The sequence below is a fragment of the Cyclopterus lumpus genome, chromosome 3 (genome assembly GCF_009769545.1).
Source record: "Cyclopterus lumpus isolate fCycLum1 chromosome 3, fCycLum1.pri, whole genome shotgun sequence".
NCBI classification, from domain to species: domain Eukaryota; kingdom Metazoa; phylum Chordata; class Actinopteri; order Perciformes; family Cyclopteridae; genus Cyclopterus; species Cyclopterus lumpus.
Window position 1 is genome coordinate 31,137,387 of NC_046968.1, and position 12,816 is coordinate 31,150,202.

The following is a 12,816-nucleotide window of genomic DNA, read 5'->3' on the forward strand; positions in this document are numbered from 1 at the left end:
CAAATAAGATCTTTACACATGCGGTCAGGAGTACCTGAATGCACCGCGCTCTCTTTGTCACGAGACTCTTTCGTCTATTCTGATTAGTCGGCCCAGTTTCCGGTATCATATCCAAAATGGCGGCTACCCTGGTGGCGCATGTTGTCGCGGACGCTGGAGCCTTTTTAAAGAAAGCTCCGCTGCAGGTGAGTTTATATTTACCATTAATAAAGATGCGTTTTCTTGAAATGAAGTCAGTCTGTCCGGTACCGGGACCGGCGAGACCGACGATCACCGCACATGTATTTACATTCTCTCTATAAGGACACCGTTTCCATCTTTTTAATATACAATATAAATATACAACCAATACACACGTGTGTTTAAACAACACCTGTATTACATATACAAATATATATATATATATATATATATCAAATTCATCCTCTGCTGCGGGAGAAGGGCGTTGCCATGGTGACGAATCAGTTCTTCATTCAATCTGAAGAAGCTGCTTTTTTCTTTTGACTTCTAACGCGTCACTTCCGGTTATGCTGCGTCACCCTTTTTGTCGATGGTGAGAGGGGCGGTCTATGGTGACAGTGATGATATATTTAAACTTCCACTGTTTAAAGTACTGCTACCTGCCTGTCTGTGCACTTTATTGTATATGTTATATTCTTAATTATTGCACTGTTGATTGTTGTTAATGTTATTGTCTATTGTTGCTCCACCGCCATGACAAATTCCTTGTATGTGAAAACATACTTAATAAAAGGTTCTGATTCTGATATGGTAACCGTCTATGGTCACAGTGATGGTCTATGATCACTGTGACAGTCTATGGTCCGGTCTATGATCACCCTTTAGGTCTATGATCATTCTTTAGGTCTATGATCATTCTTTAGGTCTATGGTGACGGTCTATGGTCACCCTTTAGGTCTATGATCATTCTTTAGGTCTATGATCATTCTTTAGGTCTATGGTGACGGTCTATGATCATTCTTTAGGTCTATGATCATTCTTGAGGTCTATGGTGACGGTCTATGGTCACCCTTTAGGTCTTTTGTCACTGTGACAGTCTATGGTCCGGTCTATGGTCACCCTTTAGGTCTATGGTCGCTGTGACAGTATGGTCCGGTCTATGATCACCCTTTAGGTCTATGATCATTCTTTAGGTCTATGGTGACGGTCTATGGTCACCCTTTAGGTCTATGATCATTCTTTAGGTCTATGGTGATGGTCTATGGTCACCCTTTAGGTCTTTTGTCACTGTGACAGTCTATGGTCCGGTCTATGGTCACCCTTTAGGTCTATGGTCGCTGTGACAGTATGGTCCGGTCTATGATCACCCTTTAGGTCTATGATCATTCTTTAGGTCTATGGTGACGGTCTATGATCACCCTTTAGGTCTATGATCATTCTTTAGGTCTATGGTGACGGTCTATGGCCACAGTGATTATAGTCCCATGGTGATATAGTTATGTTACCCAGTCCTTGTATGGATTATAGTCCTGGTGATATAGTTATGTTACCCAGTCCTTGTATGGGTTATAGTCCTGGTGATATAGTTATGTTACCCAGTCCTTGTATGGGTTATAGTCCTGGTGATATAGTTATGTTACCCAGTCCTTGTATGGGTTATAGTCCCCTGGTGATATAGTTATGTTACCCAGTCCTTGTATGGGTAATAGTCCCATGGTGATATAGTTATGTTACCCAGTCCTTGTATGGGTAATAGTCCCCTGGTGATATAGTTATGTTACCCAGTCCTTGTATGGATTATAGTCCTGGTGATATAGTTATGTTACCCAGTCCTTGTATGGATTATAGTCCTGGTGATATAGTTATGTTACCCAGTCCTTGTATGGATTATAGTCCTGGTGATATAGTTATGTTACCCAGTCCTTGTATGGGTAATAGTCCCCTGGTGATATAGTTATGTTACCCAGTCCTTGTATGGATTATAGTCCTGGTGATATAGTTATGTTACCCAGTCCTTGTATGGGTTATAGTCCTGGTGATATAGTTATGTTACCCAGTCCTTGTATGGATTATAGTCCTGGTGATATAGTTATGTTACCCAGTCCTTGTATGGATTATAGTCCTGGTGATATAGTTATGTTACCCAGTCCTTGTATGGGTTATAGTCCCCTGGTGATATAGTTATGTTACCCAGTCCTTGTATGGGTTATAGTCCCATGGTGATATAGTTATGTTACCCAGTCCTTGTATGGGTTATAGTCCCATGGTGATATAGTTATGTTACCCAGTCCTTGTATGGGTTATAGTCCTGGTGATATAGTTATGTTACCCAGTCCTTGTATGGATTATAGTCCTGGTGATATAGTTATGTTACCCAGTCCTTTTATGGATTATAGTCCTGGTGATATAGTTATGTTACCCAGTCCTTGTATGGGTTATAGTCCCCTGGTGATATAGTTATGTTACCCAGTCCTTGTATGGATTATAGTCCTGGTGATATAGTTATGTTACCCAGTCCTTGTATGGGTTATAGTCCCCTGGTGATATAGTTATGTTACCCAGTCCTTGTATGGATTATAGTCCTGGTGATATAGTTATGTTACCCAGTCCTTGTATGGATTATAGTCCTGGTGATATAGTTATGTTACCCAGTCCTTGTATGGATTATAGTCCTGGTGATATAGTTATGTTACCCAGTCCTTGTATGGGTAATAGTCCCCTGGTGATATAGTTATGTTACCCAGTCCTTGTATGGATTATAGTCCTGGTGATATAGTTATGTTACCCAGTCCTTGTATGGGTTATAGTCCTGGTGATATAGTTATGTTACCCAGTCCTTGTATGGATTATAGTCCTGGTGATATAGTTATGTTACCCAGTCCTTGTATGGATTATAGTCCTGGTGATATAGTTATGTTACCCAGTCCTTGTATGGGTTATAGTCCCCTGGTGATATAGTTATGTTACCCAGTCCTTGTATGGGTTATAGTCCCATGGTGATATAGTTATGTTACCCAGTCCTTGTATGGGTTATAGTCCCATGGTGATATAGTTATGTTACCCAGTCCTTGTATGGGTTATAGTCCTGGTGATATAGTTATGTTACCCAGTCCTTGTATGGATTATAGTCCTGGTGATATAGTTATGTTACCCAGTCCTTTTATGGATTATAGTCCTGGTGATATAGTTATGTTACCCAGTCCTTGTATGGGTTATAGTCCCCTGGTGATATAGTTATGTTACCCAGTCCTTGTATGGATTATAGTCCTGGTGATATAGTTATGTTACCCAGTCCTTGTATGGGTTATAGTCCCCTGGTGATATAGTTATGTTACCCAGTCCTTGTATGGATTATAGTCCTGGTGATATAGTTATGTTACCCAGTCCTTGTATGGGTTATAGTCCCCTGGTGATATAGTTATGTTACCCAGTCCTTGTATGGGTTATAGTCATGGTGATATAGTTATGTTACCCAGTCCTTGTATGGGTTATAGTCCTGGTGATATAGTTATGTTACCCAGTCCTTGTATGGATTATAGTCCCCTGGTGATGTCGTTATGTAGATTTCTGTTGGTTTGTGTTGCAGGACATTGGCAGCAACATCTACACATTGAGAGATGTGGTGAATGAAATCAGAGACAAACCCACCAGGAAGAGCCTGGCCTTCCTGCCGTACCAGCTGACCTTTAAGGAGCCACATCCTGAGCACGTCCGGCTGGGTAAACTTATCTAAACTAAACACATCCAACTGGTTAAACTAAACTTGAACATGTCCGACTGGTTAAACTAAACCTGAACACATCCGACTGGTTAAACTAAACCTGAACACATCCGACTGGTTAAACTAAACCTTAACACGTCTGACTGGGTAAACTGAACCTGAACACCTCTGACTGGTTAAACTAAACCTGAACACGTCAGACTTTTTAAACTAAATCTGAACACGTCAGACTGGGTAAACTAAACCTGAACACATCCGACTGGTTAATCTAATATGAATCTAAACAAGTCAGACTCGGTAAACTAAACTAAATCTGAACATGTCCAACAAGTTAAACTAATCCAAACCTGAACACGTCCCACTGGTTAAACTAAACCTGAACACGTCTGACTGGGTAAACTGAACCTGAACACGTCAGACTCTGTAAACTAAAGCTGAACACATCTGACTGGTTAAACTAAACTTAAACACGTCCGACAGGTTAAACTAATCCAAACCTGAACAGGGCCGACTGTTTAAACTAAACTAAACCTGAACACGTCCCACTCGGTAAACTAAACCTGAACATGTCCCACAGGTTAAACTAAACTAAACCTGAACACGTCCCACTCGGTAAACTAAACCTGAACACGTCCCACAGGTTAAACTAATCTAAACCTGAACACGTCCTGAGGTCTGGTGTATTTCTTATCTCAGTGACAGAGTTCTCCAAGAAGACTGGAGACTACCCGAGTCTGTCCGCCACAGACATCAAAGTGCTGGCTCTGACCTACCAGCTGGAGCTGGAGCACGTCGGCTCCCAACACCTGAAGAAAGAGCCGGAGGTCAAGGTACCTGAGGCGTGAAGTAGTTTATAGTCTGTAAGTAAACTGCAGATGGTGTGGGTCGTTGAGGCCTGAACCTTCCTCTCATGGTTCTCCCTGTGTCCAGCGCTCTGTGCTAAGCTACGCTAAACTCAGAATGCCGAAGGTGGTTCAGCTGGTGTTCCTTGAATCATGTTGTATAATGTGTTGCATTTCAGGTGGATGTTCACAGCACACAGCGCCACCCAGAGACTCCAGTTAATGTAGCAGGGTTCCACTTCCCCTCCAAGGTCAGGGACGTCTTTGTGTTCTTTCTCTTAAAAAGGGTTTATCGATCAAGATCAAGTGTAAAAAAACATCCGTTGGACATTGTTCAGTTTATTTTGTCCTTGACGTTCCTTCAGAAACATGTGGACAGTCTGAGCGTCCAACAGACGGAGACATCAAGCAATGACGAGTTCAACAGCTTCCAGTTCTGGAGAGAACCGCTGCCGTCCATCGACACCCAGCTGCTGGAGCTCCTGGTGAGTCATTAGTCATGTTCACTAGTGAGTCACAGCTCTCTCTCATGTTCATATAACTCTATAGATCCTTTATTAGTCATGTTCACTAGTGAGTCACAGCTCTCTCTCATGTTCATATAACTCTATAGATCCTTTATTAGTCATGTTCACTAGTGAGTCACAGCTCTCTCTCATGTTCATATAACTCTATAGATCCTTTATTAGTCATGTTCACTAGTGAGTCACAGCTCTCATGTTCATATAACTCTATAGATCCTTTATTAGTCATGTTCACTAGTGAATCACAGCTCTGTCTCATGTTCATATAACTCTATAGATCCTTTATTAGTCATGTTCACTAGTGAGTCACAGCTCTGTCTCATGTTCATGTAACACTATAGATCCTTTATTAGTCATGTTCACTAGTGAGTCACAGCTCTGTCTCATGTTCATATAACTCTATAGATCCTTTATTAGTCATGTTCACTAGTGAGTCACAGCTCTGTCTCATGTTCATGTAACACTATAGATCCTTTATTAGTCATGTTCACTAGTGAGTCACAGCTCTCTCTCATGTTCATATAACTCTATAGATCCTTTATTAGTCATGTTCACTAGTGAGTCACAGCTCTCTCTCATGTTCATATAACTCTATAGATCCTTTATTAGTCATGTTCACTAGTGAGTCACAGCTCTCATGTTCATATAACTCTATAGATCCTTTATTAGTCATGTTCACTAGTGAGTCACAGCTCTCTCTCATGTTCATATAACTCTATAGATCCTTTATTAGTCATGTTCACTAGTGAGTCACAGCTCTCATGTTCATATAACTCTATAGATCCTTTATTAGTCATGTTCACTAGTGAATCACAGCTCTGTCTCATGTTCATATAACTCTATAGATCCTTTATTAGTCATGTTCACTAGTGAGTCACAGCTCTGTCTCATGTTCATATAACTCTATAGATCCTTTATTAGTCATGTTCACTAGTGAGTCACAGCTCTCATGTTCATATAACTCTATAGATCCTTTATTAGTCATGTTCACTAGTGAATCACAGCTCTCTCTCATGTTCATATAACTCTATAGATCCTTTATTAGTCATGTTCACTAGTGAGTCACAGCTCTGTCTCATGTTCATATAACTCTATAGATCCTTTATTAGTCATGTTCACTAGTGAGTCACAGCTCTCATGTTCATATAACTCTATAGATCCTTTATTAGTCATGTTCACTAGTGAATCACAGCTCTGTCTCATGTTCATATAACTCTATAGATCCTTTATTAGTCATGTTCACTAGTGAGTCACAGCTCTCTCTCATGTTCATATAACACTATAGATCCTTTATTAGTCATGTTCACTAGTGAGTCACAGCTCTGTCTCATGTTCATATAACACTATAGATCCTTTATTAGTCATGTTCACTAGTGAGTCACAGCTCTCATGTTCATATAACACTATAGATCCTTTATTAGTCATGTTCACTAGTGAGTCACAGCTCTGTCTCATGTTCATATAACTCTATAGATCCTTTATTAGTCATGTTCACTAGTGAGTCACAGCTCTGTCTCATGTTCATATAACTATATAGATCCTTTATTAGTCATGTTCACTAGTGAGTCACAGCTCTCTCTCATGTTCATATAACACTATAGATCCTTTATTAGTCATGTTCACTAGTGAGTCACAGCTCTCTCTCATGTTCATATAACACTATAGATCCTTTATTAGTCATGTTCACTAGTGAGTCACAGCTCTCTCTCATGTTCATATAACTCTATAGATCCTTTATTAGTCATGTTCACTAGTGAGTCACAGCTCTGTCTCATGTTCATATAACTCTATAGATCCTTTATTAGTCATGTTCACTAGTGAGTCACAGCTCTGTCTCATGTTCATATAACTCTATAGATCCTTTATTAGTCATGTTCACTAGTGAGTCACAGCTCTCATGTTCATATAACTCTATAGATCCTTTATTAGTCATGTTCACTAGTGAGTCACAGCTCTGTCTCATGTTCATATAACTCTATAGATCCTTTATTAGTCATGTTCACTAGTGAGTCACAGCTCTGTCTCATGTTCATATAACACTATAGATCCTTTATTAGTCATGTTCACTAGTGAGTCACAGCTCTCATGTTCATATAACTCTATAGATCCTTTATTAGTCATGTTCACTAGTGAGTCACAGCTCTCTCTCATGTTCATATAACTCTATAGATCCTTTATTAGTCATGTTCACTAGTGAGTCACAGCTCTCTCTCATGTTCATATAACTCTATAGATCCTTTATTAGTCATGTTCACTAGTGAGTCACAGCTCTCTCTCATGTTCATATAACACTATAGATCCTTTATTAGTCATGTTCACTAGTGAGTCACAGCTCTCTCTCATGTTCATATAACTCTATAGATCCTTTATTAGTCATGTTCACTAGTGAGTCACAGCTCTCTCTCATGTTCATATAACTCTATAGATCCTTTATTAGTCATGTTCACTAGTGAGTCACAGCTCTCTCTCATGTTCATATAACTCTATAGATCCTTTATTAGTCATGTTCACTAGTGAGTCACAGCTCTCTCTCATGTTCATATAACACTATAGATCCTTTATTAGTCATGTTCACTAGTGAGTCACAGCTCTGTCTCATGTTCATATAACACTATAGATCCTTTATTAGTCATGTTCACTAGTGAGTCACAGCTCTCATGTTCATATAACTCTATAGATCCTTTATTAGTCATGTTCACTAGTGAGTCACAGCTCTGTCTCATGTTCATATAACTCTATAGATCCTTTATTAGTCATGTTCACTAGTGAGTCACAGCTCTGTCTCATGTTCATATAACACTATAGATCCTTTATTAGTCATGTTCACTAGTGAGTCACAGCTCTCATGTTCATATAACACTATATATCCTTTATTAGTCATGTTCACTAGTGAGTCACAACTCTCATGTTCATATAACACTATAGATCCTTTATTAGTCATGTTCACTAGTGAGTCACAGCTCTGTCTCATGTTCATATAACACTATAGATCCTTTATTAGTCATGTTCACTAGTGAGTCACAGCTCTGTCTCATGTTCATATAACTCTATAGATCCTTTATTAGTCATGTTCACTAGTGAGTCACAGCTCTGTCTCATGTTCATATAACACTATAGATCCTTTATTAGTCATGTTCACTAGTGAGTCACAGCTCTCATGTTCATATAACTCTATAGATCCTTTATTAGTCATGTTCACTAGTGAGTCACAGCTCTGTCTCATGTTCATGTAACACTATAGATCCTTTATTAGTCATGTTCACTAGTGAGTCACAGCTCTGTCTCATGTTCATATAACTCTATAGATCCTTTATTAGTCATGTTCACTAGTGAGTCACAGCTCTGTCTCATGTTCATATAACACTATAGATCCTTTATTAGTCATGTTCACTAGTGAGTCACAGCTCTGTCTCATGTTCATATAACTCTATAGATCCTTTATTAGTCATGTTCACTAGTGAGTCACAGCTCTCATGTTCATATAACTCTATAGATCCTTTATTAGTCATGTTCACTAGTGAGTCACAGCTCTCATGTTCATATAACTCTATAGATCCTTTATTAGTCATGTTCACTAGTGAGTCACAGCTCTGTCTCATGTTCATGTAACACTATAGATCCTTTATTAGTCATGTTCACTAGTGAGTCACAGCTCTGTCTCATGTTCATATAACACTATAGATCCTTTATTAGTCATGTTCACTAGTGAGTCACAGCTCTGTCTCATGTTCATGTAACACTATAGATCCTTTATTAGTCATGTTCACTAGTGAGTCACAGCTCTGTCTCATGTTCATATAACACTATAGATCCTTTATTAGTCATGTTCACTAGTGAGTCACAGCTCTGTCTCATGTTCATGTAACTCTATAGATCCTTTATTAGTCATGTTCACTAGTGAGTCACAGCTCTGTCTCATGTTCATGTAACACTATAGATCCTTTATTAGTCATGTTCACTAGTGAGTCACAGCTCTGTCTCATGTTCATATAACACTATAGATCCTTTATTAGTCATGTTCACTAGTGAGTCACAGCTCTGTCTCATGTTCATATAACACTATAGATCCTTTATTAGTCATGTTCACTAGTGAGTCACAGCTCTGTCTCATGTTCATATAACACTATAGATCCTTTATTAGTCATGTTCACTAGTGAGTCACAGCTCTGTCTCATGTTCATATAACTCTATAGATCCTTTATTAGTCATGTTCACTAGTGAGTCACAGCTCTGTCTCATGTTCATATAACTCTATAGATCCTTTATTAGTCATGTTCACTAGTGAGTCACAGCTCTTTCTCATGTTCATATAACTCTATAGATCCTTTATTAGTCATGTTCACTAGTGAGTCACAGCTCTGTCTCATGTTCATATAACTCTATAGATCCTTTATTAGTCATGTTCACTAGTGAGTCACAGCTCTTTCTCATGTTCATATAACTCTATAGATCCTTTATTGGACTCATGTTCACTAGTGAGTCACAGCTCTGTCTCATGTTCATATAACACTATAGATCCTTTATTGGACTCATGTTCACTAGTGAGTCACAGCTCTCGTGTTCATATAACACTATAGATCCTTTATTGGACTCATGTTCACTAGTTAACCTCACCAGGATCCGGTGGCAGTTTCAAACCCGGAGGTCCATCAGAACCAGACGTCTGCAGCTGCCGGTGACGAGTTCAACAGCTTCCAGTTCTGGAGAGAACCGCTGGCGTCCATCGACTGTCTGCTGGGTCTGCTGGTGAGTTTAAGAAGACTTTCTCTGAACCTGAAGTTCCAGTCACATGAAACGGGACCACCACAGTGTTCATCAGCCGTGTCATGTGACCTTTCTCCAGCACTGAATGGACCAATCTCGTGCCGCCTACTGCAGACAATCCAGTTCTATTGGCTGCTGAGTCAAACATGTTCATAAACATGTTATTACTGATTAATATCTCATTAAATGTTGACGTCTGTAGAAAGTGGACGATGTCGCCACATCGCAGAGCAGGTCGGACACGCCTCTGCAAACGGAGGACCAATCGGACGACGAAGACAAAGAGAACGAGCCTGAAGAGGAGGGAGGGGGCGGATGGATCACTCCCAGTAATATCAGACAGGTGAAGATGGACTCCGCTGATTGGACGGCTCCGGCTGATGTTAAAGTGGGATGTCTTACCACCGACTTCGCCATGCAGGTAACACCTGGAGGTCCTTCATGGTTAAGAGAGTAGATCTCTTTTATTATATAGAAGTTTTAATAAACATGCTTATTAACACGTTTACACATCACATGGGTTTCTGAAAGCACAGGTAAAACCTTCAGGTCTTATTTCATCCAAATAATTCAGTTTTTTTTATCATATAAAAAGCGACTTCAATAATAAGTTATTGATTAGCTGCAGAGGATCAACTGATGTATTGATCCATCCCGTCATCGTCGTTCCAGAACGTTCTCATTCAGATCGGTCTTCATGTTCTCTCTGTCAACGGGATGCTGATCAAGCAGGCGAGGAACTACATCCTGAGATGTCACGCCTGCTTCTGGTGAGTCCAGTCCTCCTGAGACCAGAGTCTGAACCCCGAGGACCAGAGAGCTCACTCGTGTGGTTTCACTTTCAGGACGACCAGCATCATGAACAAAGTCTTCTGTCCCCACTGTGGGAACCCCACGCTGAAGAAGGTGGCTGTGACGCTGGGACAGGACGGGAGCACCAAGATGCACTTCTCCAAGAACCCCAAGGTCCTGAACCCCAGAGGGCTGAGGGTGAGAGAGGGAGACACACACACACAGAGACACACACAGAGACACACACAGAGACACACACAGAGACACACACAGAGAGAGACGCACACAGAGAGAGACACACACAGAGAGAGACACACACACACACACACACACACAGAGAGAGACACACACAGAGAGACACACACACACAGAGACACACACACACAGAGACACACACAGAGAGAGACACACACACAGAGAGAGACACACACACACAGAGACAGACACACACACACAGAGAGAGACAGACACACACACACAGAGACAGACACACACAGAGAGAGACACAGAGACAGACACACACAGAGAGAGACACACACACACAGAGACAGACACACACAGAGAGAGACACACAGAGAGAGACAGACACACAGAGACACACACAGAGAGAGACAGACACACACAGAGAGACACACACACACAGAGACAGACACACACACACAGAGAGAGACAGACACACACACACAGAGACAGACACACACAGAGAGAGACACAGAGACAGACACACACAGAGAGAGACACACACACACAGAGACAGACACACACAGAGAGAGACACACAGAGAGAGACAGACACACAGAGACACACACAGAGAGAGACAGACACACACAGAGAGACACACACACACAGAGACAGACACACACAGAGAGAGACACACACACAGACAGACACACACAGACACACACAGAGAGAGACACACACAGAGACAGACAGACACACACACACACAGAGACACACACACACACACAGAGACACACACACACACACACAGAGACACACACAGACACAGACACACACACACACACAGAGACACACACACACACACAGAGACACACACACACAGAGACACACACACACACAGAGACACACACACACACACACACAGAGACACACACACACACACAGAGACACACACACACACAGAGACACACACACACACAGAGACAGACACACACACAGAGAGAGACACACACACACACACACAGAGACACACACACACACACACAGAGACACACACACACACACACAGAGACACACACACACACACACACAGAGACACACACACACACAGAGACACACACACAGAGACAGACACACACAGAGACACACAGAGAGAGACACACACACACAGACACACACAGAGAGAGACACACACACACAGAGACAGACACACACAGAGACACACACACACAGAGACAGACACACACAGAGACACACACACACACACACAGAGACACACACACAGACACACACACACAGACACACACAGACACACACAGAGACACACACACACACAGAGACACACACACAGAGACACACACACAGACACACACACACAGACACACACACACACAGAGACACACACACACACAGACACACACACACAGACACACACAGACACACACACACACAGAGACATACACAGACACAGACACACACACACACACACACGTCTAACTTGTCGTGTGCTGCAGCACTCGCTGCCTCTGCCTCAGGGGGGGAAGCACAGCAACAACCCCCAGCTGGTGGAGGATCAGAGCTTCCCCCAGCAGAGACTGTCCCGTAAAGCTCGCCAGAAGACGGACGTCCTGGACCCGGACTACGCGGCCGGGGCGTCGCCGTTCTGCCAGAACGACATCTACAGCCGAGCGGCCAACCTGCAAATCAGAGACGGCCGGGGCGGCGGCGGCAGGAGGCGGAGCAACCCCAACGCCGCCCACAAGAAGTTTGTGAAGAAGAAGTGAAGAGCTCAGGGACCTTTGGCCTCCTGGAGACGTCCTCCGGGTCCTCTTAGTCTCGCATCCAAACTAGAGTCCAGAAGAAACGACAAGTCCTTTAAACAGAAAACTCTACGTTAATATGGTTTATGAATCTACTCGAATAAATATGATCTCAAGACTCCTTTATTATGAATCGTTTCTTCTCGAATAAATATGACCTTTAATCCCACAAACGAACACACGTCACATTAAGTGTTTCTGATACAAAGCAC

The 12,816-nt window shown here is 41.8% G+C and overlaps 2 protein-coding genes across 3 annotated transcripts in view; one reads left to right on the forward strand and one right to left on the reverse strand.

Annotated features, from left to right (window-relative positions):
- The window catches only part of wdr59 (WD repeat domain 59), a 48,661-nt gene extending 48,529 nt beyond the window's left edge, over positions 1–132 (reverse strand). Inside the window, exon 1 of the mRNA XM_034529582.1 lies at positions 35–132. The gene's annotated coding sequence lies outside the window, so the exon portion shown is untranslated. The remainder of the gene's footprint in view (positions 1–34) is intronic.
- Positions 72–12,730, forward strand: nob1 (NIN1 (RPN12) binding protein 1 homolog). Of its 2 annotated transcripts, XM_034529590.1 has the most exons (10): positions 72–185; positions 3,548–3,680; positions 4,379–4,512; positions 4,704–4,775; positions 4,890–5,009; positions 9,666–9,794; positions 10,015–10,233; positions 10,485–10,582; positions 10,658–10,802; positions 12,299–12,730. In XM_034529590.1, exons 1-10 carry the CDS (start codon positions 117–119, stop codon positions 12,566–12,568), a joined length of 1,389 nt encoding a protein of 462 aa, XP_034385481.1. In that variant the 5' UTR covers positions 72–116; the 3' UTR covers positions 12,569–12,730. The 2 variants fall into 2 exon arrangements, with proteins under 2 accessions (XP_034385481.1, XP_034385482.1); XM_034529591.1 differs by lacking the exons at positions 3,548–3,680; positions 4,379–4,512 and having other exon boundaries at positions 102–185.
- The last annotated feature ends 86 nt before the right edge of the window (positions 12,731–12,816 follow it).